Source organism: Takifugu rubripes, chromosome 3 (assembly GCF_901000725.2).
Source record: "Takifugu rubripes chromosome 3, fTakRub1.2, whole genome shotgun sequence".
In the NCBI taxonomy this organism is placed as follows: domain Eukaryota; kingdom Metazoa; phylum Chordata; class Actinopteri; order Tetraodontiformes; family Tetraodontidae; genus Takifugu; species Takifugu rubripes.
In genome coordinates, this window is record NC_042287.1 from 13,842,101 (window position 1) to 13,866,688 (window position 24,588).

Genomic DNA, 24,588 nt, shown 5'->3' on the forward strand with positions numbered 1-24,588 from the left:
CCAGGTCACCACGTGCGGCAGCCAGCAGGGGGGCGGCGGTCATGTTTACCCAACTGCTGGGTGGCTAAACGCATCATTAGTCTTTTGGCTGCGAGCTGGAGGAGCTGCAAAACAAAGAGCATCGATTACTGAGGTCTTTAATCTGAACCTCCATCTTTCGGGCTGTCGGATGCGTCGCGGCTGCGGATCCTGCTGGTTTCATCCGGATGGCGTCGTCTGAAAAATGGAGGTTTAATCACGGCGGATCCGCTGAAAGCGGCACATCAGCGGCTCGTCGTTTGTGCCGACGCGGGACGTCAGAGACGATGGCGTCGATTTAGCCTCGTCGTCAAGCTAACGGAGGACATTTTCAACATTATCTTTAAATGAAATCCTGAGATGGCGGCGGCGCGTCAGCCGGATCATCAATCCCCAATCATCAAAGTAAAAGCTTGGTGGTTCTAATGGGGACCCCTGAGGTACACCTCCAGGCTAGCAGACGCCCCTGTCGAGAGCTTAGGTGGAGAAAGTGGGTTTTTTATATGTGGGGAGTCGTCTCCTCCTGCACAAACGCTGAGCAGCGACCTCTCAAATTAGAGCCGAAACTCAGAATCCCGACACGCCGCCGCCGCCGCCGCCACTCGGTGTGTTTACAGGAATGTTGAGTGGGGATGTGAGACTCTCTGGGTTTATATTCGGTGCCAGAGAGGAATGTTGTGCTCACGATGACGCTCAGTTTCAGACAGAGCCATGAAGACTATGTTTAAAACACACACACACACACACACACATGCACAGAAGCAGACGAAGGACTGACAGGCTGAGGCGGGCGCCTCCATTAGCCCCCCCACAATAGCCCTTTGCAGCCATATAAAGGGAATTAGCGTAAAAGCTGTAAAAGCCATCACACCTCCGGTTCCACGTGTCAAAGAGTCAAACTCTGACAGGGAGGAAAAGAGGGCGAGAAGGAAAACGTTTAATGGGACACAACAGAATCGATAAAAGAAAGAGAGGGAGTGCAGTGGGGCTGAGATTAGCCACATCTCTGCTGTGTGTGTACTGATGCGAGCGGCCTAATTGCTCTGAGACCAAACAGGGTGCACCGAGGTGGGGGGGGGGGGGGTATTATTGACTCCGATCAATGGGTGGAAGTCCTGGTGACGACGCTGTGGCGATGAGATGAAGAGGTTTCGTGTCAAATTTAGTGAATTCGACTCGAGGTCCGTAAACCTGAACCTCTGGTCTGGTCATGTGATCCTGGTCCACACGGGACGTGGACCCCCCAAGGTGAGGAGGCAGATGTCCAGGACCTGTCATCCATGTTTGGTGTCTATCTCCTGCCTGAACCGCTGCCGCCTGCATCGGGATACGGTGGAGAAACAGGTAGAACAACCAGAAACAACAGTAAAATGTCACCCGTGCACGCAGCAGCTGTCAGGTGACAGCTTGCACGTGAGGAGTGTGCAGCAGCCACTGTTGGGGCTCCGAAATCACCGATGCGTCGCTGCAAAGTGGAAAATATGAGCAGTCGGTGTCATTTGTTAACCAGCCAACATTAGGCCAAAAAAAAGGAAAAGCTTTATTTATAACCACACAATGAACAATGAGTCCTGGGTATAAAAGATTCCACTTGTCATCCCCAGGCACCTAATTCTTTTAGACGCGCGCGCACACACACACACACACTTATGTGTGCACACACACACCCTTATGCACACACAAAGACGAAAAATAATCGCATCCATTCTGTTGAATTCGCTGCTGGAAAATCATTAATGGTTTTAAATGAGGACAAGCTGCCACTGATAAAACTCTGTGTGTGTGTGTGTGTGTGTGTGTGTGTGTGTGTGCACGCACTCTGTCAACATTTGTACTGAGATGAGAGATGAACACTCAGAATCCTCATATTGATATCACTCTCTTCTTCTTCTCCTTCTTTATAACGGGAGGATGAATCGGAGCAAACGAGGACAAATAAGCTGCCGAGGAGTTCTGCTGCCTCCACGTGGCAGCTCCATGACTCTAATTATCCTCCATCCCTCCATCCATCATCCATCATCCCTCCATCCATCATCCACCTCCTCCCTCTCTTCCATCCTTCCTGCCATCAACCCATCTATCTATCTATCTATCTATCTATCTATCTATCTATGTATCTATCTATCTATCTATCTATCTATCTACCTACCTACCTACCTACCTACCTACCTACCTACCTACCTACCTACCTATCTATCTATCTATCTATCTATCTATCTATCTATCTATCTTTCTTTCTATCTATCTATCTATCTATCTATCTATCTATCTATCTATCTATCTATCTATCTATCTATCTATCTATCTCGTGACTTTCTCCACGTCATTAGATTTGGTGGTTTTTACTGACATTTTACAGGGAATAACCTGATATTTTACTAGAATTACTAGAATGTGTAATTAGAGAGACGATTATCATTAATAAGCCTAATCAGCTCCATTTGAGAGAGAGAATAAAAAGAAAGGTGGTAACGACAGAGGAAAAAACTACCTGCGAGTGCGCCAACGTCCCTTGGGTCTGTAATCAATCAGTGTCAGTACTTTTCTTCCCACTTGAGTCTGTTTGAATTCCATCTGTAGTAAAAATGAATATCTGGATCGACGTGTTCCGCGGAGCAGTTTAGCCTAATCTGAATGAGAAATGTTGATTTGACAGATATTGATTAGCTAATGGAATTAGAGCTGGTGGTCAGCGAGCTACAGCTCTGCGGATAATGTGATAGCAGAGGAGACGCAGAGCTGGAGTCATTACTGTTGTCTGCCTTCACAGACCAAAACGGTGACTGGATGAATGATGACAAAAGGACAGGAAGCCACAGAGGTGATGTGCTTTCATCCTCAGAATCTTCTGTTGTTTCCATGGACACTCCACCACCCGTGGCCTCAGGATTAAGGTTTTGTACTGCACATCTGACCTATGACCTTTGGCATCGGCAACCTACAGTCATGAGAGCTGCAGGTAAAAGATGTTATCTGTATAAAAATAAATAATTAACTATGAATGCATAAACTAGTTTTTCCTGGTCTCCTCCAGCACAAGCCAGTCAGTTAAACTATGAGCGTATACTGCCCTCTAGCGGACACACGCTGAACTTTATTATTTAGGTCTTTACATCGTTTTGCCCATAGGGGGCGCCCTTGTCGAAGCTATTGTATAACTTTAGTCCGTCACGTAACAACGCAAACGCCGCAACTCGAAGGTGGACAAACACTTTGTGTAACCTGCCATTTTTGGTTCCCCCGTGAGTAGGAAACGGGGCGGGAAAGAAATTTGATCAAGTTAATCTAATGTGACAGAGAAAGAAAGGAACGGGCCGCGCACCCACCCCGGAGCAGCCGGAGCAGATGGTATTTCATAACCAATCAATATCCCCGATTCTATTACCTAACCGGTTTTACATTTATATGTAAAGTAGCTATTCCAGCGCAGGAACAGATGGCTTTAAATATCTTCCTGGGGACGCTTATGTAAGGGCCACATAAAACTCTTCCGCATCCCGAACTCGGAGCTCTTCAAACTCCGCCGGCGTGCAGATTTGTGACATATGTTTTGTTTTGATGCGGCTTTTGCGGGGACAGCGTGAGAATATGCAGCGTTGCGTTCAGGGAACGGAGCTTTTTATGGGGCCTTTCATTTACCCGCACAGACAGGTGCGTCTCTGTGCTGCCTTTAAAGCTCCGTCTGTCACGGTGCTTCCGGTTCGTGGATGATCACTCGTGAATGAGATTCAGTGTCTTCAAGAGTCGCTTCGGCGTGTTTTCAGTGGCACAAATCCAAACTGAATGTTTCGATACGGGGGGAAGAAAACGTGTTTAGCTGATCAATAGAGGGAGCCGGTAAGTTATCAGGCCGTTGCATTAATTAATTAAAGTGATTTGAGTATTTATGTGGACAGAACTCCGCGTGTTGCAAATGGACTCGTGTATTTTGCTAAATATTAACCAACCACACTTAAGGTTTTCATTTAATTAGGTAACACAGCAGAAGACTCACATCAAATCTGGATACAAACAAGGAAAGCCCCCCCCCCCCAATGGAACAGGGACCCCCGCCCTACTCTTTACCCTTCACCCGGAGCATGATGGGAAGTTGACCGGTCACCTGCTACATCACATGTGTGCTACATCCATGAAGACCCCGTCTCTGAGCGTCGGTGTGGAAGAATGCAGAGAGACGGTGCTGTGGACCCCCCCCACCCCACCCCCTTCACCCCCCCCCCCCCCCCCCCCCCCACAGGTACTAAAAGGGTTTAGGAAATCCGCTGAGCTGAGCAGCCACCCGGGTCGTGTGCTTGGTCAGAATTCTTTAAGGCCTTTTTTCTTTTCGTCAGAAAGTTGTGATGACATCCTCGTGCTCGACCGAAGCGGCTCCGGTCCAAACGCAACAGTTTTTGGTCATAAACACCACATCAAAAGAGAAACGCGCCACGTGGGCACTCATGCATCCACAGCCGGTGCTATACATTCTCTGGCACATGCACTCACATGCAGGGAGCCGATAGAATAACTGATGCGCCTGGAAAAGAGGGCTGAATTCCACCATGACGCAATCGCTCTGGCGCGCAAGTGTCGCTAACGCCGCAGCCGTGCCACCGGCGGGTCCCTTCACACCGATTTCCTCCTGCAGCGAGGGAAGTCCTGGAAGCTGTGCCTGGGCGAGAGCGTGCTCTCCGGGGAGGAGAGCCCCGTGCGGTCCCTGGACCCGGGCGAGCAGCCCCGGATCCTGTACGACACCGAGCTGCAGTAGGCGGAATTGAGGCGGCAGCGGCGGCGGTCGCCGCGGGAGACCAGGGGGCTGTCGCAGAGCCCCAGGCGGTAGCAGACGCAGGAGCAGAGGGAGCTGAGGCTGGACCCCGGCCGGCCGCTGATGTGGAGGCGGAGCCTGTTGCTGCGGGGGCTTCCTCGCTCCCGGTGCTCCGCCGGAGAGGTGATGAGGTTGGTGCAGCTGGTTCCTTCCTCCATCGGCAGGAAGAGCGTGCTGTGGCTGCGGCCGTGCGCCACGCCGCCCCTGCTCCTCTCTCTGAGGACGCCCCTGCTCGGCTCCCCCGCCACGCGGACGCCGCCCAGGGCCCCGCCCAGGAGGCCCCGCTCCCTCTTCAACGAAGCCCTCTCCTGAGCATCCCTCCGTTCGTCCTCGGTGTTCATGGTGAGGAAGCGAAGCACCACCAGGTTCAAGAAGGCCCCGATGACGGTCAGGCCCACCAGGATGTAGATGAAGCTGAAGGCCACGTAGGGCGTCTTCTCCTGCAGGTCCCCCTTCTTCTGCAGGGCCACGAAATCCCCGAAGCCGATGGTGGTGAGCGTGATGAAGCAGTAGTAGTAAGCGTGGAAGAAGGTCCACCCCTCAAAGTGGGAGAAGGCGGCGGCTCCAACGCAGAGAGTCCCGATGCAGGACAGGAAGCCCACCAGGACCATGTTCTCCATGGACACCTCGGTCCGCCGGAACCCCAGGCACTGCTTGGTCTTGTGGAGGAGGAAGCGGACGAAGGTGTTCATCCTCTCTCCCAGGCTCTGGAACATGACCAGAGTCAGTGGAATGCCCAGAACAGCGTAGAACATGCAGAAGACTTTTCCTGCGTCGGTGCCCGGGGCCGCGTGACCGTAACCTTCAGGCGGAGCGGAGAACAAGGGAAGAACAACGTGTGAATGTTTGATTTGCAGGTGTTTTCCTGCACGAGGGTCAAACGTCACGTTCGTGCTCTAAATGCATCGCGAGGAAACCCTCAAACTTACCAATGGTGGTTATCACCGTGATGGCAAAGTAGAAAGAGCCGGCGAATTTCCACTGGCGGCCGGCGCGGTGGGGCTCAGCCTGCAGCACCACGCGCTCGATTTCGCGGTAGTCGTCCTCCGAAAATCGGTACTTCTTCTTCATCTCGCTGCGCTTCTGCTCCAGGACGCGCCTGCGGGAGCTCTCCGACCCGGACTCCAGCGCGTCAAAGACCGCGGCGCCGACCAGCAGGTAGGAGAACATGCAGAGGATGAGCGACAGGGTCCGGACGTTCTGCTTCTTCATCCTCGGCGTCGGCGTGGGCGGATCGGCGCCGTCACAGGTGAAGCTGCTCTTCAGCGCGGAGGCGCCACATCTGCGGCGCAGCCTGTTGCGTGAGAGGCGGCGGAGGCACGCGAGCGAATCCGAGCGACGCGGGGGATGAGCGCGGCGCCGGGTTTGGACTCCGGCGCGGTTGTAAATAGAATAAGACGCGCGGTCTGCCCGTGCGCGCGGGGGGAGATCGATGCTCTCCGCACGGTCATCTGGGGCCCCTGTTCCTGTCTTCGCATGCGCAAAGCGGCCCCCGAGAAGAGGCTGCGCGCGTCCGTTGTGGTTTGTGTTTTACACACATGCACGCTGCATCTGTGCGCAACAAGTGCGGTCCTGACACGACCCTGCTGGGGGGGGGGGGGGGCAAGACTCTGCACCTGCAAGCTCTCCACGGACGCTTAAAGGAGCACCTTTCTTATTTAAAAAAAAAAAAGTTGTGTGATTTCACTGAAACTCTCGACAGATAATTAAGAACACAAATTAAACAAATGGCTACAATCTGAATAATGGGTTTATGATCGTAACAGTGAACTATACCACGTGACTCTACCCGGAAACGCTTCGAGAAGAGTCTGATATCGCGTATTTAAGTGGTTTTCTCTGGCAACAGTTACGCATCAGGGAGCTGCGCTGACTCTTCTTCACTGCGCGCTCGTGGAAACCTACTGGTGCCACTGGTTGCCGTGGCAACCGCTCCAGAAGCACAGAGGGCCCGACTGGATCCAGGCTGTGATCCGGGGGGCCGTTAAACTGACACTGATGTCATTGCATCGCAAAACACACACAGACACACACACTCACGCTCACACTCACACTCTCTCACACACACACACACTCACACTCTCTCACACACGCACACACACTGCCGGCATCATTCACTCTTGGAATTAACTAAGGAAGCCCAAAACTCCCATCACTCCTGCTAAGACATCCAGTCACCCATTTATGGTTTTAAGTCCCCCGAGAAGCTCCTGTGAGAGAGAAACCGGTTGATTCCTGTCAGATCAGCTGAAACAAACCCTTTCGATCTATAAATATGAAGATGCTCGTCCATATTCAGCGAGAGCACAAAATAGCAACAGCAAACAGAGGATGCTTGCAGAGCAGACTGGTTTCCACAGTAACTAAAACCAAAAATAGAAACCCACACCAGCGGCCTTTCAGCACCAAATCCCCGGTGATAATGCACACTTCTATTTATACCACCCAGAGACGGATGTTGTCATGTGTACATCCGTCTGTCCGACCACCCAAACGGTCCAATTAAATCCTCTCACCCGCCACCTTTGGTGCTGCCGAGCTTTATGGGAACATGAGTGAAGATGCTGCACGGTGTCATGAGGACGTGGCAAGATTGGGTCTGAATGTGTGCGGGATTGTAAAAGGTCAGCGCCAAAAAGTGCTGCCTTTGATACGAGCTCAGGAATAAAATATTCAGCGTGGTTGCATGGCAGAGCAGTAGAATTTGGATGTTTCCTGACCTTTTAACCTTCACGATCATCCCAAACTGTTTCAGATTTCTAGGTGTGTTTCCATAAAAGGAATGGCAATGATTTTAATGTTATAGTATTAATCTGGGAGCAGATTGATATCAATGGGGTGGTTTAATGGCAACTTCCGTGGCCGTCACGGCTGTTTTTGGAGCTTTAACCTGCCTGACTCGTCCGCTGGTCTGCAGATATTACCGCTATCAACCAACGCAGCGACACTGTTGCCTTCCCGTCATGTCGGAAATTTGCGTGGCGTGATAAAGGGACCGCTTATTAACCTCATTAAGCAGCAGAGAACACCAAAGAACGCGTCGAACGGCTCCATCATCTTCGAACGTTGATGTCCGTCACATTTAAATGCATTTTATTTCTCTCCTCTCAAACCGTAAGACCAAAGTTAATGACACGCGAGTAACTTTCTTTCTAATGTTCCATCCCAACAACAACTTAACACGTTTAATTCTGCATCCTGGGTTTGCTTTAAAACAGCGAATCCCCCTTTTTAAATGCACCGCTAATACAACTCTTCAATGAAATTGAAACGACGTGTCGGTTTAGAGGAGGCGTGAGGTTGTAAATTCCGAGCCGTCCGTGAAGGCAGCAGCGCTGCTGCAGCCGCCGACGGTGCCGCTGCTGTCTGACGATGGTCGACGGGAGAACGGCTGGTCCAGGCCGTCCTCACATAACCTGAACATGCAGCCGTAACCGAGGCGTTGCGACGCTCCGCACCTTTAGTCAGCGTTAGTGGGCAACGTTTGCAGCTATGGAGGACGACGACGTTTGCGAGTACGACTCGACCTGGGACACGGAGAGTGATGGAGACGACCCGGCCGGAGAGAGCCAGACGCGTCGGTCATGTCCGGAGAAAAACAGATCTGGCTGGTCACTAAACGTACCCGCTTTTGTTATTTATTATAAACTGTAGAATGCGTTATTCCACGCAGCCAGGCGCTGCTATCACTGCCCTGACTGGAAGCTAATGGTAGCTGTGTGCCTCTGTGCTGCAGCCTTGCTAACTAGCCTAGCCAGCCGCTACTGTTAGCTAATGTGTAAGTTACAATGCGTGGGCGATTTGAAATCTTTACGCCGGGTTGTTTACAGTGTTTACCCTGCGTGCATTTGCCCGCAGGTGTAATTTTCCAGCGTTTCACGCCCTTTTAGTGGAGGAGGAGAAAGGCGTTAGCTCGCACCCAGCTGCACAGCGTTATCCTGTCACCAGAAACGCTGCTTATTGTTGTATCTGCAGCGGAGCTAACCCCGTTTGTGCCGCCCAGTCGAGTGCATTTCACACCTCATTGATTCGATACCCTGTTTTCCTCAGTGGCATCACACGTCCAGGAACATGAGGGCAGCGAAGGACATGCAGAACTACCGGAGAGAGTATCCGGTGAGTAGCTGCCAAGGTTCCGGCTGAAGTGCAGCCGAAACACGGCCCTGACGGTGCTTCTGGTTATTGTTTGGCAGAATCTCACAGACGACGAGTGCTCAGAAGACAAAATGAACAACCTGCAGTTTTATCTGAATAAATATCCCTCTGCTCCCGACGGTAAAGCTGCTGGTGTTCTTACAGAGGATCAGTGTTTGGGGACTCTGTAGTGACTTGAGTCTCTCTGATTCGCCACAGACGTCTACATCGATTCTTTCCTGAAGGACTGGAAGAATGACTACAAAAGACTGGAGCGGGTCCACTCGTACATTCAGTGGTAGGTGTCAGAAGTTAAAGCCCCCCTGCAGCTCGTCTCGGCCTCGGCGTTCCGATTACGTCTCCCCACGTTAAATGTCCACTCGACCTTGTTCGCCGCTGTCGGGCTGCATTTTTAGGCTGGTTTCCTGTAGTCACTTTGTCGTCTCACTCCTGAACCCTCCTCTTCCTCTGGATAAAGGTTGTTTCCACTTCGGGAGCCGGGGGTTAATTACATGGCTTCAGAACTTACCAAAAAGGAAATCAAGGTAAGCAAGACTCAGAACTAAAAGAAAACCTTTCTCACTGAATTTGACTTCTGGCCCGGTGCAGGATAAATATAAAGGTGAACGTCACGTTGCCATGGAGACTGAGGTCCGATAGAGGAGTCTGCAAAATATCCCAGCCAGTCACGTGTTAACATAAACACCAGAGCCTGCAATAAAGTGCGGCAAAGCGCTCTGAGCGCCCTCTGGTGGCCACTTTTAGTTTCAGGGAATCACGAGAAGCAGCAAACGTCTGATCTCGGCGCCCTGTCGTCAACAGGCTTTCAAGGAGAACGAGGACGCCAAAAAGCGCCTGGTGGAGGCCTACGAGCTCATGTTGGGCTTCTACGGCATTCGCCTGGTCAACAAGGAAACGGGTGAAGTGAAGCGGGCTGAGAACTGGAAGGAGCGCTTCGGGAACCTGGAGAGGTTGAATATTTAACCGCGGTTGTGTTAGAGGTGTGTAGGCTTTGTTCTGGTCGGTGACACGGTCGTCTCTCGCAGGAACATGCACAACAACCTGCGCATTACTCGCATCCTGAAGAGCCTGGGAGAGCTGGGCTTCCGGCACTACCAGGCCCCCCTGGTGCGCTTCTTCCTGGAGGAGACGCTGGTGAAGAAGACCCTGGGCAGCGTCAAACGCAGCGTGCTCGACTACTTCCTCTTCGCCGTCCGGGACAAGGAGAAGCGCCAGGAGCTGGTGCACTTCGCCTACAATCATTTTGAGCCAAAGGACAAGTTCGTGTGGTGTCCCCGGAAGATCCAGAAGCAGTTCAAGAAGGCGGAGAAGTGCAAAGACGGAGAAGCCGTCGAGGACGGGGCGGTTAGAGTGGCAAAGGAGCCGAGGGGAGCGGAGAAAAGGGCGAGCAAGGACAAAAACAAACCCCACGAGTCGCCGCAGGGGCCTAAGACGGACGCGGAGGCCGCCCGGAACGGGAACCCCGACGCCGAGTCTGGGAACGAGATGTCCGTGAACGGAGAGAGCTTCCCAGATGACGTGGATGACATGGATCAATCCTTCAGCCCCGACACTGTGACCATGAACAAGCCATGCGCTGGCAAGGAGGCGGAGCTTAGCGATGCCTCAAAGGAAGCAGACAACATGCTGACGGACGGAGAGGAGGAGGCCGAAAAAAAACCAAAGAAGAAGAGGGAAGAGAAGCCGCAGAGCAACGGCGCGGCCGCAGCCTTAGCTAGCAGTCCACCCGAGGAAAGAGGCGGCGCCGGGAAACCCACCGGTCAGGCGGGCTCCTCCGGCCAAACCCCGTTAAAGACTTTAAAACATTCTCCTTCTCCCTTTTTGGGGAGGGAGGAGAAAATCCCGAGGACTGATTTCAGCGAGGCGTCGGACAAAAAGGAGGACGAAGGAACGTCGCAGGCCGACGCGTCCGCCACCAACGGCCCGGCGAAGAGCGCGCAGGGTGGCGAGAGTGAGCCGGCCAACGGAAAGGACCCGGAGGACGTAGACATGGAGTCCCAAGCGTCGACCTCGGTCGCAAACGCCCAAAATTCCTGAACAGGAAATGAGCTTAAAGGTATTAAAAGTAGAGTTTGGGTTTTTTCCCCCCGACCTTTCCGAAGGTTCTGGGTTCAAACTTCAGTTCAGCTTTATCTGTGCAGGACCGGAAACGGCAGAGACGGGGCGAAACCGCTTACTTTTACATGGCAGAAACCTCCGACGGACCCGGGCGACCTGCAGCGATGAACCGGATCCGACGCCGCCGGACAACTTGGGTACTTTCTTTAGTTTTACTGACAACAAATGCAGGTGGAGGTTGGAAACTTGAAACACTGTGAACTGCAAAGCTGTTGGAGGCGGAGCAGACGGGAGAGTTTAGACTTCCTGGTTCCTTCTGTTAGCATTAGCCGCACGTTTCAGGCAGGGTTTTGTGGCCGTTAGACATCAAGTTTGCACCGTATCAGTTTTAGCATCAAGCTAAGCACTTAGCTTGATGCTAACATTTCCGCCTCAGTTCCTACAGAACGTCGTTTCAGGCTCCTCGTTTGCGGTTGGACGGTCAAACACTGAAAGACGAGGAACCGACCACTCTTCTGCGCGTCTGCTGGGCTCCAACAACTTTGCTTCTCATCGAAGACATCGAGCTACATCAGAGCTGCACGTGTGTTTACGTGGCATCGAGCGCGACCCGCTGCGCTCGGCCGCTTATTTATCTGGGGATGAATTTATCTTCAGTTTAGCTTCTGTTTAGATAAGACGTGTGGACAATAAACCATCAGAAACCGACAGTTTAGCTGCTGTAAGGAGTCGACAGCGTTACCGACCGTTAAATGAGGTTTTAGCTTCTTTATTTTAACGATGCACTGACAGATGATTCTTCAGAGGGCAGTTTTTTTTCTCTTCCGTTTCCAGACTTTTGTAGAAAGTTCTGTTTGTGTTTCTGCTGTTCAGACGATTCCGGACTGAATGTCATCAGTACTGTTCCTGTGATGTTGCACAGTCTGCGTGTTCTCATGCAGATCTGAAACGAGGCTTCGGACCAACGTGAAGCCTTTTTCCAAATAATGTGATTAAGACTGGCTGATTGTAGAAAAAAAAAAATTAAAAAAAGAAGTATATATATATTTGTCCTCCTGGCAGAAATGAATATAATTTAAGGTCTAGTGTACAAAAAGGATCATGCATTTTTATATATTTGCACTTAATTTCCAATGTTAATTGTTAAAGTATGGTATTTACGTACAGAAATGCTAATTTTTCTTTACACAAGTGCTAAACCCTTGATTTCCCTCTTGAACCATGTTGTTTTCCAGACGGTAAATTGCAACTATTTTTGAGGCTTTTATGAGTTGAATCTGAGCAGCCGCGGCCCCGTATTTCTTTATTTAACCGCTGTTCTCAGGATTAAACTGTGACTCTTCGGCCTTTCTTCCCGTCGCTGAACTTTGTCCTTTTTATTCCGAAATAATCAGCTGCTCCCGTCACCTCGCCGGCGGCCCCAAGTCCTGCGAGGCCCCGCAGCAGCAGCATAAATAAGCTTTGAAAAACGACGCAGCCCGAAAGTAAAAAGTTTGTGTGTTACAGATTTATTCATACCAGCCTCTGCGGTTCTGTCCATTCCCTGTTTGGAACCTTATAAATAAAGCTTTCTAACACTTTTTTTGGGTGCTTGTGTTGCTTTGATAAGTGATGCTTCATTTATCTTCGTTTTATGGATATTAAAAAAAAACCTGTTTTTAAAGTAGCGATAGCACTCTTATTATTGATATTAGGAACTTTAAATTGGAATGTAAACCTAAAATATTGTGCTTGATTTGATTTTTGTAACGCTGAATGTGGATGACTGATACAGGTCAAAGGTCAGGTGTGGATAATCAAACTACCAACAGGAGTTGAGTTTTAAGTTCATTTAGTTTAATGTGATTCTAGAGTAGCCTGAAGCAGACAAAACGAGTTTAATATCTAAAATTACTCATTATCTTTTACGTTTGCAGTTCAAAATAAATTCAAGAATGGACCTTTGTCGGATGCGGCCTCAGAGAAACGAAGACTTATGAGCGGTGCATTATGGGAAATGTAGGATTTAGGATTGAAACGTGTATAGATGGATTTGTTTTTATTCTGGAAGAGGCAGTAGGTCGCAATGTGCGTGTTTAGTAGCAGTTTATCTTTATTAAAAGTGTAAACAGTCCTGTAGTATCACTCCTGGTGAATTGATGATTGATCGGCAAATTGATTGGTGCCGAGGTCAGACTGGATGGTCAACCATTAGCTCGGCCCATTTTTTTTTTTTCCATGTCCGAGATGCTTTCCCCTGGGCTGCCCCCTCTCATTCCTCCTCACGCCCTCACCCCCGCGCACAGTTCTCCAGTCTGAGTTCAGCCCCTTCGCCTGGAGGCTCGGGTTTATCTGGAACCAAAGAGGAAGCCATTCAGCAGCGGCGCGCTTCGACGTGAAGGAGAGCCCTGTTGCGGACGGGAGACCGGGGATTTGACCCATTTCCCCCGCATCATCTGGAGACTGTGAGGGCGAACTGGAGCCATGCTGGTGTTCTCTGCACTGTGGGTGCTCTTGCTGTGCCAACTTTTGACATCCTCCTCTGCCCAGGTGAGTTTTACGCAAAGCCGTCCTGAGACTAATTGGCCCCCACGCTGGCGATGGTGGCACCTTTAGGCCTGAGCTGCATGCAACACGCTCTGAGAAGCTTCTTTAAACCTCCACACGCACTCTCCGTGGCTGTGTTTTAGTCTGGGGCTTTACGGTTGCGCGCAGGTGCTGCGTTTTTCGCACCGGTCCATGAACGCGGCCGATGTTTCCCCCGAACCTGTGGAATGTAGGGATGGAGATTAGCGCCCCCGCGCACAATGGCACCTCTGTTCAGGTTCAGCAGAACCTCCTTCACTTCCCTTTATTAACAAAAAAAACCATATGAAAACATGACGTTGGCTTCCTGGTGTAACCAGATTATTTTGCGCATTTTGCGCGCAGTTTCACGCGTAATGACGTCGCTCTAGAATTGTGTTAAAAACGTTTAGCTTTTTATATAAGTGCTAAATATTTCAGAGGAATTTGTCTGACTATGGTGACTTTTTGCTGCAGAGGCCGGGCCCCAGAGGACCCACTGGGCCACCAGGACCCCCAGGGGCACCGGGGAGAGACGGCACTGATGTAAGAAGAGCGCAACAACTTTTTTTTGTAAAAAATGTTCCTGAATGCAACACCGTGCCTGAATGCAACACCGTGCGAGTTAATGTGTTTCATGATGGAAGTGCTGGTTTGAGTCTTTACTCTGCAGCTCACCTATGATTTGTTCTTTAATTTCCGTGATTGACAGGCTCCTGGAAGGCTGACTCCTCCCACTATCATGGGGGGCAGAGTCTCCTGACCTGAGATCAGTCTAATTATTATTGCGCAATATGAATCCAGGTCCATTCTCTCAGATTTTTCCAGTTTATAGTGGGACATGAGCTGATATTCCAGGGACAAATAACCAAAAACGATTCTGATGTGTTGATAGAAAATGGGAAAATCCTAAATTCCAAGAGTGAGATGGGAAAACCGAATTTTTTCGGCCTGTTTTGTATCCAGGTCAGGGAGTCGGTTCTTCTTTTTAAAGATAATTTTTGTGGGTCTGGCAGCTGACAGAGGGTCCATTCATGCATTCCCCAACCTGGTGAGAGCATCTAGAGTTTCACCCTCCTTCCCTCCCTCCACCCCCCCGAAAAACAAACCCAAGCCTTCAATATGTGACAGTGCGCCGCTGTTTTCCCGGGCGCCACATAATCTCTTTTTTTTTAAAATATTTTTCTGTAAATGCCGTAATTTTGCATTCTGTTTCCCAACAGGGAAAACCAGGACCGGCCGGACTGATGGGGAAACCAGTAAGCATCCCCATCCTTCAGCCTTGTTAGGACTCAGCAGCACAGAGACGATGAGATTCCTTTTCATATCTTGTAGGGTCCCAAAGGGAAAGATGGGTTACCGGGATTACCGGGAAAACCGGGCCTGCCGGGACTTCCGGGGGTGGACGTAAGCGTCTTGTAAACATCCAGAGATTCTGAAAACTGCTGGAAATCATTGAAAAAGTAACACAAAACTCTCCGCTTGCAGGGTTTGACGGGTCCTGATGGTCCTTCTGGGAAGGATGGACCCTCAGGGGAAGGAGTGAGTTTGATGAAGATGCCCCCCCCCCCCCCCCCCCCCCCCCCCCCCCTTTAGCTGTACACACAAATGCTGCGTGCTGATTGGCTGTGGGGTCTGAAGGGGAAACAGCCGGTTTTCCTCTGTCAGCCGGGATCTCTCACGTTGGCTCAGCCTCTTGGTGGGAATCATTTTAATGAGGGATCAGAATCGGATTTATTTCTGTTGCTCACTTAATCCGGCCAGGAATGCTTCAGGTTCCTCCTGCCTCCGCAGGACAGAATTCCCAACCGCATCTAAATGGCTGCAACGTGAAACTTGTTTGTCTTTCGGGGGTTTTAATTATGATATGAGGATAAAACTGGGATGACATCAGACATGCTTCCTGATTGGTTGGCATGAAGAATGCGGCGCTTCCTTAGCATCACCCTGTTAGTGTGGATGATTATTTGGAATCTTTCAACCTCGCAGAGAGCTCAAATACAGCTGGCAGGCAGGTAAACAGAGGGGTAAGAAGGCAGGGGGGGGCAAATAATCACAGGAGGGTAATGACAGATGAAGGGGCTCCGCAGGAAGGCGCCACCTGATCGGCTTATTAACAAACTGAGGCTTTTGGAAGTTCGGCGCTGGAAAATAACGGATGTAGGACGAGCCAGAGGTGCTAAAGTGTGTGTGTGTGTGTGTGTGTGTGTGGGGTAACACGACAAACATGTTACCCCACCTGATCAGGTGATAAAATGAAATGTTTTGGTGTAAACTGGGCTGATCCTTGTCTCCCTGCAGGGTGACGCTGGACCTCCCGGGCCCGCCGGACCTCCTGTAAGTACCAAACATCCTTTAGGCTCCGCCCTCAGCTCCTCGCCGGCTCGTTCGCGTCCCCGCTCCCGTAATTCGGCTCCTCTTGAATTCACCGTTTATCTCAGGAGTTATGAGATTACGCTCCCGGCAGCAGCCGCCGCCGGGGCCGAACTTTCCATTTAATCCGGTTAAATATAAATCAGGCGGAGGAAAACTGAAGTGTAACCTAATCCTGCCGCCCCCCCGTTTGTGACTTCATCTGCCTTCCGCTGTCTTTCCGCAGGGCCGAGGGAGAGCCGGAGCGGCAGTGAGTACACACCTTCCTCTCGGAACACCGGGAGGAATTCAAATCGCTTTTCCACGCGGCTTTAATGTCGTAATAAACGCATCAGGATTCGTGAGCCGACGCCTCTCGCTTTCATTTTCAGGGCCTGCCGGGAACCAACGGGCTGCCAGGCGGCGTTGGACCTCAGGGTTCGCCGGTGAGTATGGTCCAGAACCGAGCTCGGAATGTTTTAGTTTGAACGCGAGGCGACGCTGATGCTCACGGGTTCCAAGGTTGGAGGTTCTCAAAGGTGCAGAGAACCAAAAAGAAACAACTTTTCTCTCACAACGACACAAAGCTGATTGTAAAGCGCTGCAGGAAAACGCTAATGTGCTAATGTTGCACCTTCCCTCAGGGCCCTGAGGGCCTTCCAGGACTTCCAGGACCTTCAGGACCCGATGGACCGCCTGTGAGTTCAGTTATCAGTGTTTGGATCTAATTGAGAACTCTCTTAATGGACCCTGTTGGTACTTTTCCTTCTGTCAGGGTCTTCCTGGAACTCTTCATGACCTTACAGGCGACCTTCTGGTAAGTTCCCAAACGCAGCGTAATGACATCATCACGATCGTGCAGCCCAGATCATTGGCCGTGTACTCCTCAGTGTCCCGCCATCTGCCCTCCTGGTCCCCCCGGAGCTCCCGGGATGCCGGGCTTTAAGGTAAATAAGGCCCAGTGGCGCGAGAGCGTCGGCAGGACGGGACACAAACGATTCTGTGTGTTTCCAGGGTCACACGGGCCACAAGGGAGACAAGGGAGAGCTGGGAAAGGATGGAGAGAAGGTGAATTCAGCAAATACACAACAGCCATTTGTGAAGAACTCGACTCTTTAAGTTCGTCCTTGTCTTTCTAGGGTGACCCGGGTCCACCAGGTCCAGCGGGTGTTCCTGGGACGGTCGGTCTCCAGGTGAGTCCTCTCAAGATCCAGGCTACAGATCGAAAACATTCCGATTGTCCCCGAGCGCTCTCGCTGATGCTTCCGCGCTGCTTTTTAGGGCCCGCGTGGTCTCAGAGGTCTACAAGGCCCGATGGGATCCGTAGGAGACAGAGTACGTGACCTGCCAGATCCAGATCCTGATCCTGATCCCCCCTTTCTGATCCTTTCCATTTGAAACTGGAGTCACCGTGTCTGACTGTGGCTTTTTCCAGGGTCTTCCAGGTTTCCGGGGAAAACCGGGCATCGCCGGCATCATCGGGAAGACAGTGAGTCTCTCTTTGTTTGTCATACGTGTAGAAGAAAAGCTTTTATCGTAGCGGTTTACAGGCGGAACCGACCGGGCCCGTCAGTGAATAGCTGTGTGTGTTTGATCTGACGTCTCCAGGGCGACGCTGGAGAAAAAGGTCCGCAGGGATTCAAGGGCCCAAAAGGAGAAATCGTAAGAGAAAGACTTGTTTTTGGGACGATCCAGCGTAGAAAAGGCGAAGCGACCACCGATGTTGTGTCTCCCAACAGGGAAAGATTGGTCCAAAAGGAGGTCCGGGGGGTGCGGGGCCCAAAGGAGAGCCTGTAAGTGAACGTCTGAGAAAAGGAACGTCCTTCCCCTGAACCCCAAAGGTCACACTCGGTGTTTTGAACAGGGTATTCCTGGCAGGGACGGCAAAGACGGAACGCCTGGATTAGATGGCGAGAAGGTAAACCCGAGTGGTGGTGCCCCGGCGGCGCCGGAGAGGTGAGTTTTTAACCGTTTCAGCACCAAAGATAACGAGGCCGCCGTTTGTGTCCGAAGGGTGATGCAGGGCGCCACGGCACGGTCGGAGAGAAGGGCCCGAACGGGCTTCCGGTGGGTATTCAATCCGTCATCGGAGCGGCTGATCGCTTCCCAAAATGTAAAATCCGTTTTTGGTGGATTCACTTTGATTTTCTCTTTCAGGGTCTGCAAGGAAAAGCTGGTGCGAAGGGTTCGAAGGGAGGAGTTGTGAGTAAAAAAAGGGAAGCGGACTTTCGCCCCGGAAACCACATTCGTCATCTTTTATTTCGTTGTTTTCAGGGTGATCCTGGCAAACCTGGGGAGGCGGGACCCTCTGGAGAGCCAGGTATTCCTGTATGTATCTGATGGGTTTTTGTGGGGTGGGTGTGGGGGTACAATGGGGGCCACAGTTGAGTTAAACAGACATTAAACAATCGTGACCCGTCCACACCGTCTCCCGTCTCCTCCTTCAGGGCGAGATCGGCGTTCCGGGTGATAGGGGGATCGCAGGACCTCGAGGTGTGGCGGGTAAGTATTTCTAGAGCTTCGGTCTGAAGGTTTGAGTCAACGAAACAGACATCCTGCTGCGGTGCTACAAGCTAGCATAGCTTTTAGCTTCCACAATGATATAATTGCCCACTGTGTGCGCCTACGTTTTTTCTACCATCATCTCATCTCATTCCGAGTGGGTTTAATGAAGACGTCTGTTTCCAACAGGGAGGCATCGGACCGGTGGGCAACCCGGGACCTCAGGGCATCAAAGGCTTCCAGGTGGGTCGCCTGTCTGCAACGGTTAGCATCTTTCTGCACTTTAGTAGGGTCGCTCACTGCTTGTCTGCGTGTGACGCTGCAGGGGGTTAAAGGAGGCTTGGGGGATCCAGGTCTTCCAGGTCCAACGGGAATCCGTGGAGAGTTCGGCGACAGGGTGAGTTCGACGCACCATTTTAAACGTCCCCCAGAGGGGAGTTAGCGTCCCGCTCCTCCTAACGATCGGTCCTGAAGCTAAATCTCCACCGATGCTGCGTCACGTTCGGTGTCGACGCTGAACGAGCGCTGCGTCCACACGTGCACGAACCAGCGCCATGCAGTCGGGCTGCAGCCCGCAGTGGTCACACAGCCCTCCTGTTCAGAACGTGAGGACAGAACAAAGCCGGCCTTTATACGGCCGAGCCCACCTCACCTCCCTTCATCCCCCCCCCCATGCATGAAATGCCTCAACACGACTTTAGTTGATTCTCTCTCTCTCTTCGCCCTGCAGGGTCCAACAGGAGCTTCTGGACCTAAAGGAGACATGGTAAAGCTTCTGCCCTTATATATCACGATAAGCTACATCCACAAAAAACAACCCATTCCATCCATTGTCTCTCCAGGGGGTAGCAGGAAGTGACGGTCTGCCTGGAGAAAACGGAGAACCTGTGAGTTTCTGTTCAGCTGACAGTTTCGTCCCATCAGCCCCGGTTACTCAGAACTGCTGCGGCTTGTCGGTGTCGGTGTTGTCGAAGGATTCCCATTTAGTTGTCTTGTGTTTGCCTGTTTTTATTTTCAGGGTCCTTTTGGACCGGTGGGACAAAAAGGAGAGGTGAGGTGAAACAGGAGGTTTCATGTGGACGGAGTCCACCCCCTTGCTTAATGTTGTTTAACGTGTCGCTGCCGTTGATTACAGTCTGGGAAGCGAGGTGAACTGGGACCAAAGGGAGGCTCGGGTCCACAAGGAGAGCTGGGGCCAAGAGGACCCCCTGGAAAGCAAGGAGCGATGGGTTTCCAAGGGGAACAGGGTGCGCCCGGAATAGCAGGAAAGACGGGCGTCCCAGTGAGTGATCGACAGCTGGCGGCTCACGGTAGCTATGCCGAGCTCGCTCTCTAACCGTGTGCTCCTTCTTTTGGTTTCAGGGTAAACTGGTGAGCGAGCAGCAAATCAGGGAACTCTGTGGTCCGATGATCAATGGTGAGACGTCCCAGCCGACCCGTTCAGTGCTGGTTTGTGTTTAAACTCAAAAATGACCTTCCGGAGTTTCCCTACGCAGATCAGATCGCCCAGCTGGCCGCTAACCTTCGGAGACCCCTGGCTCCTGGAATGGTGGGCCGCCCCGGCCGTCCTGGGGCCCCAGGAAAGTCCGGAGTGGCTGGTTCTATTGGACATCCAGGTGCCCGTGGACCACCAGGCTACAGAGGCCTGCCAGGAGAACTTGGAGATCCAGGTCCCAGAGGTAACATCAACCATCAGACGTCTATCAGTGATTGGACAGGAGAGGATTCATCTTAAACAATTTCCCCCACTGACGACATTTCTCGGCTTCCCAGGTGATGTCGGTGAAGCAGGTGATAAAGGATCAATAGGAAGAGCCATCGACGGGCCCCCTGGAGACCAAGGATACCAAGGTAACCTTAGCTGACAGCAGCAAGTGCACCTCAGTTCAAATAAACCTGTACCTCCGGTCATCTTCTGTGCCCAGGTCTCCCAGGAGTACCTGGAATTGTCAAAGACGGCCGCGATGGATCTCCAGGAGATCCGGGTGAGCCTGGAGAGCCGGGCCGATTGGGTAGAACCGGGCACCAGGGGCCTCCTGGCATCTGTGACACGTCAGCCTGTCAGGGAGCAGCAGCAGCCGGAAAATCCTCCAACCCCAAAAACCATTAAACACGACTTCCTGCGACCCGACGCCACCCTGTCCCTCCGTCGGGAGGAAGAGCGGCAAGGAAAGAGAAACAGAGGGAGCGATACGAAAAAAAAACATCGTCTTTATTCAAGTGCACGCATCACTAGAAGGGAGGAATTAACTGGTGAGATTATTTCAGAGGAATTAACACCCAACAGGTGACATGAGCACCAGAGCAGCTGGGAGACGAAGAACAGCAACGGGAATTCAGGACGGAGAACAACCGCGGCCCCTCCCGGCAACGACCGTGTCTCTGCATCGAACTGTCACGTATCGCGGCCAATCCAATCACGTTACCTCAACATGCGAGCTTACTGTGTAAAATACGAACCGAAACATGGAAACAGGTGTTAGAGAGGGAAACTCTGGGTGGAGGAACCCTGGCTTCATTGTAAAAGTCCCAAAAAAAACAACAAAAAAAAAACCAAGCAGGTGCCCAGAAACTTTGTACATTAATGCAAAAGTAGATTTTTTTTTTTTTTTACAGCTTGTTTTTTTTTCCCCCGTTTTGTTTTTATTCCATGTAAAGTTGATTCTTCAGAGCTGAAAACTAATTTGAGGTGGTGAGAAACATCAAGTCATTGACTTTTCTTCTTGCAATGACAACATCCACTATGTACTACCGGTGCTGTAACTATTAAATATACATGACCTGAAATACTATTTATTACTTGTGGGTGACTGTTGTATGTACAGAAAGATGCTGCGGCGACATGTTGTAAGAAAGAAATAAAGCCACTTTTCAGTAAAAGAAGTTACACATCAATCGAGCTGTTTGTACTTAAGAGGAAGGCGATCCAGCGGCACGAACGGTGAGAGAAGACGCAACGAATAAATAAGCTATTCAAGACAAATGTGAACAGCGAAACAGAAACGCTCTGCACTTATAAAGTTGAGAAACAATCCTGAAATCAAATGTACAACATCTGATACAAGCCTGTTAAAAAAAATGCCCAAATAAATCGTTTCAAATGCATGTTGAGATTAGGCGGGAAACAGCGCCACTCGGAGGCGACCGGGAGAACTGCACCTTTAAAGAACACTGGCAGCTTCATAAATATTTCTATCAGGCACAAATCATGGGACAAAAGTGTGAGGGATTTACTGTTCTACTGCGCTGATCTCTTGGAGGGAAGAGAGGCCGAGTTCCAGGGTGAGTTCTTTCCCTTGAGAGACCATCTTCTGAAACTCCTGTGCAGAGGATGAGGACAGAGAGCTGAGATGGGGCGGTGGAAACAGGCGCAAGCTCATAAATACAAGAAGAGAAGATGAAAACTCAATTCTGAAAGGCCCTGAGAGATTTGAGCCCGCCACTATGAGGCCACTGAGGGCCAGCGATCCCATGTCTAGACAGTGATCCTTCATCTAACCTGAACGTGGTGAAATAACAACCTTTTTAGCCTCATACAAAAACCAAGGCACCTCTCTGAAGGTGTCCCCGTGCATTTTGTGGATGTATCTGAGGTAGGCGGTGGTCAGCTGCAGGGTGGTGACTTTGTCGCACTTGGCGTGACAGAGGGGCACCAGCACGTTCAGCTCGTCGCAGTAGACGCGAATCCTCCTCCTGCCACCGGAGACAGCGTGAGCGTCGCCACGATGGCGTCACAGACCCCCGCGCCCCCACCTGCTCACCTGCGCTCCCTCTCCATCAGGTTGTGCCTCTCTTTCCGGCACCCTGCGTTCCGAGAGCGACCTCTTCTCTCCGAGCTGCTGCCCGACCCTTCGGAGCAGTCCTGGGTGGTTTCCATAGCCGTGACGGGTTGAGGGCTGTCGTCGCGTCGGTGGCTCCTGGAGGCTGTGGAAAGGTCAGACAGAGGTCAGCGGCGCGCATCGAAAACCTCCCCCGGAACCTTCTGTGTAGCCGTGGCCGGTACTCTCGGTGTCGATGGCGTGCTGCTCCCTCGCTGAGCCGCTGCCGTTTAAATGCTGGGGTTTGTTCGCGGACGTCTCGGAGTCGTGGTCGAACGGCGAGGTCTTGGTCTGCTGCTTCTGCTCAGGGAGGTGAGGGAGGTGGCCCATCATCTGCCATCGAAAGAAGGCGCAACATCAGATTGTCGACGGTGGAATTCGGGATTTCCTCTCCTCCCGACGTACCTGGTCGCACACGTTGGCGACTGGGTTGAAAACCCCCAGGACAAACGGACTGGAAACCTCAATAGTGTTTGGCCTGTCGAGGTTGGACCAGGGCTGAATCTGGGCCTCCGGAGGCTGCTGCTTTGCCAAAAACCTGAAACACGATGCGCGTTCAACTACGGATTCATGAGGAGTAAAATGTGCTTGCTAGGAGGTCCATACCTGATTTCCTGATAATTTGAGGGGTCCGCTGAAAGGATTTTAAACCTTTTCTCCAAGCAGACCCTCGCGGTGGATCCAGCTCGGTTGTGGGAATGTACACTGGTTTTTGGACACGGTACCGTTGAGCAGCCTCTGGCAATGTCCAGCAGGAACCCCGGCACCTCCCCGTAAGGCCCGGGGGTCTTTTCTCCTGGACATTGCTCGCTGGCTGAAGTGGACAGATCGATGACTTCGGTGAACGGGAAAACCGAGGGAGAACCAGCAGCGTCTGTGAGCGTCAGGGTGACCGGGTGAGGGGTAACATCTGGTGCAAATCCAGCTGCAGACGTCTGGACGAGATGCTGAAAGTGTGAAAGGTCCATCTCGATCTCCAATACAGGAATCTCACTTGCTGACATTTGCCCCACTTCTCTGGAGTCGCTCAAAGATGCTCCAGCAGAGTCGTGATCTGAAGATTCTAGAAGCTATGAAACACAAAGACATCATCCAACTTAAATAATACATTTTTAAAAAACAATGACGAAAAAATGTACATATAAATGCACCTGAACACACCATACATTAATATTGTTAGCCTCGATGTGTACCATTATTACCGATATTAGCTGACGAGTTATCTGAAATTTAATGAGCAGTTTATGATTTTATTCGTCAACAAATCTAATGTGCTATTTCTTGGGTTTTGGCTATAAAAGCTATGTTAGCTCGCGTCGTTAGCTACACGTTAGCGAAGGTGAATGGTCCACGCTACGACAGATTTAACAATTACGCTGTCCTAGTTACACTTGAACAGTAAAATAAAGTAAAATCATTAAGTCGTTATTCTCACTGTGATTTACTCAAAACTGAGAATTCCAAGCGTTACAAATAAATGCTACACTAAAAAAAAGTGGAAGCGTATTCTTCCTCTTTGGTGCTAACTTACGGCTGCTGGTAATTAGCTCTGGGCTAACCGGCGGTGTGTTGTAAAACAATAAAAATCGGGAAAATAACTTGTCGGTAAAATAATAACTAGCTCACATAAACGAGCAAATATTACTTACTTAACTGCAGAAGAGGCCTGACGTGGGTGCTGTAAATCCCGATTTCAATAGTCTCCTCCTTATAAAAATAATATTCATTTTATTTCTATAAAATTGTGTGTATATAAAGCCAATATATTTTTAAATGTTTATACAAGAAAATGTTAATTCAACGAGCGTTGATTTTGAATTAATTTCTGAGTAATAATGTAAAAAGGACAATTATGTATAATATAAAATAATATATGATGAATGGGGGTGCGCCAGGAGTTATTAATATGCACTACTATGCACTTTTCAAACAAAGTCCATAGTAGTAGTAGTAGTAGTAGTTGACATAATTTGATTTTATTGTAATTATTTTAGCTTGTTACTTTTGCATGCATGTGAGAATTCACTGTTATAGGCAGGTAAATGAGTGTCTGATTGTGTGTTTCGGAACGGAAAAATCTTAGATGCGCATTGAAATTACCGTACATAACGGTCCGTATTAAGCTGCCTGCTGGCGCCCCCCTGCGGCCAGGCCTCGCATTACAGGATAAACCACAACACCCATCAAAAATGACTATTGTGTCATCAGTTGGCATCCATAAATTACGTTTTCCCTGGACGGTTTTTACTCAAAGGCATCCAAAATGTGCATGTTACCCTCTGGTAATTGAAAACTATTGGAGGCCCTTGAATTTCTGTCAATTCTCCAATTAATGAC

The 24,588-nt window shown here is 50.7% G+C and overlaps 4 protein-coding genes across 14 annotated transcripts; 2 read left to right on the top strand and 2 right to left on the bottom strand.

Moving 5' to 3' along the window:
• Window positions 1-4,254: 4,254 nt before the first annotated feature.
• On the bottom strand, window positions 4,255-6,412 carry LOC101069354 (potassium channel subfamily K member 15-like). The gene is made up of 2 exons (XM_029833891.1): window positions 5,752-6,412; window positions 4,255-5,624 (listed from the first exon to the last, which is right to left on the bottom strand). Exons 1-2 carry the CDS (start codon window positions 6,032-6,034, stop codon window positions 4,624-4,626), a joined length of 1,284 nt encoding a protein of 427 aa, XP_029689751.1. The 5' UTR covers window positions 6,035-6,412; the 3' UTR covers window positions 4,255-4,623.
• Window positions 6,413-8,139: 1,727 nt separating this feature from the next.
• ogfr (opioid growth factor receptor) lies at window positions 8,140-12,617 on the top strand. 6 transcript variants are annotated; one of them, XR_964465.2, is made up of 9 exons: window positions 8,140-8,443; window positions 8,873-8,938; window positions 9,016-9,097; window positions 9,176-9,254; window positions 9,435-9,501; window positions 9,779-9,927; window positions 10,003-11,033; window positions 11,105-11,232; window positions 12,430-12,617. XR_964465.2 is itself a non-coding variant. In XM_011602623.2 (8 exons), the coding sequence occupies exons 1-7, from the start codon at window positions 8,315-8,317 to the stop codon at window positions 11,012-11,014; spliced, it is 1,584 nt and encodes a 527-aa protein (XP_011600925.2). In that variant the 5' UTR covers window positions 8,140-8,314; the 3' UTR covers window positions 11,015-11,033; window positions 11,105-12,615. The 6 variants fall into 6 exon arrangements, 2 of the variants coding, with proteins under 2 accessions (XP_011600925.2, XP_011600926.2); XR_003887879.1 differs by having other exon boundaries at window positions 11,119-11,232; XR_964464.2 differs by having other exon boundaries at window positions 11,472-12,615.
• A 703-nt stretch (window positions 12,618-13,320) lies between these two features.
• Window positions 13,321-21,220, top strand: col9a3 (collagen, type IX, alpha 3). The gene is made up of 32 exons (XM_029833882.1): window positions 13,321-13,564; window positions 14,057-14,125; window positions 14,803-14,838; window positions 14,915-14,986; window positions 15,068-15,121; window positions 15,881-15,916; window positions 16,179-16,202; window positions 16,324-16,377; window positions 16,576-16,629; window positions 16,707-16,748; window positions 16,822-16,878; window positions 16,946-16,999; window positions 17,071-17,124; window positions 17,213-17,266; window positions 17,367-17,420; window positions 17,540-17,593; window positions 17,671-17,724; window positions 17,796-17,849; window positions 17,945-17,998; window positions 18,089-18,133; window positions 18,206-18,259; window positions 18,379-18,433; window positions 18,624-18,676; window positions 18,759-18,830; window positions 19,164-19,199; window positions 19,276-19,320; window positions 19,452-19,484; window positions 19,569-19,715; window positions 19,796-19,850; window positions 19,930-20,112; window positions 20,207-20,284; window positions 20,359-21,220. Exons 1-32 carry the CDS (start codon window positions 13,499-13,501, stop codon window positions 20,541-20,543), a joined length of 2,037 nt encoding a protein of 678 aa, XP_029689742.1. The 5' UTR covers window positions 13,321-13,498; the 3' UTR covers window positions 20,544-21,220.
• LOC101068901 (uncharacterized) lies at window positions 20,625-24,495 on the bottom strand. Of its 6 annotated transcripts, none has more exons than XM_011602621.2 (7): window positions 23,901-24,495; window positions 22,858-23,321; window positions 22,657-22,789; window positions 22,437-22,584; window positions 22,195-22,357; window positions 21,985-22,126; window positions 20,625-21,753 (listed from the first exon to the last, which is right to left on the bottom strand). In XM_011602621.2, exons 2-7 carry the CDS (start codon window positions 23,253-23,255, stop codon window positions 21,664-21,666), a joined length of 1,074 nt encoding a protein of 357 aa, XP_011600923.1. In that variant the 5' UTR covers window positions 23,256-23,321; window positions 23,901-24,495; the 3' UTR covers window positions 20,625-21,663. The 6 variants fall into 6 exon arrangements, with proteins under 6 accessions (XP_011600923.1, XP_011600924.1, XP_011600922.1 ...); XM_011602622.2 differs by lacking the exon at window positions 23,901-24,495 and adding an exon at window positions 23,783-23,881; XM_011602620.2 differs by lacking the exon at window positions 23,901-24,495 and adding an exon at window positions 23,687-23,777.
• Between the last annotated feature and the right edge of the window lie 93 nt (window positions 24,496-24,588).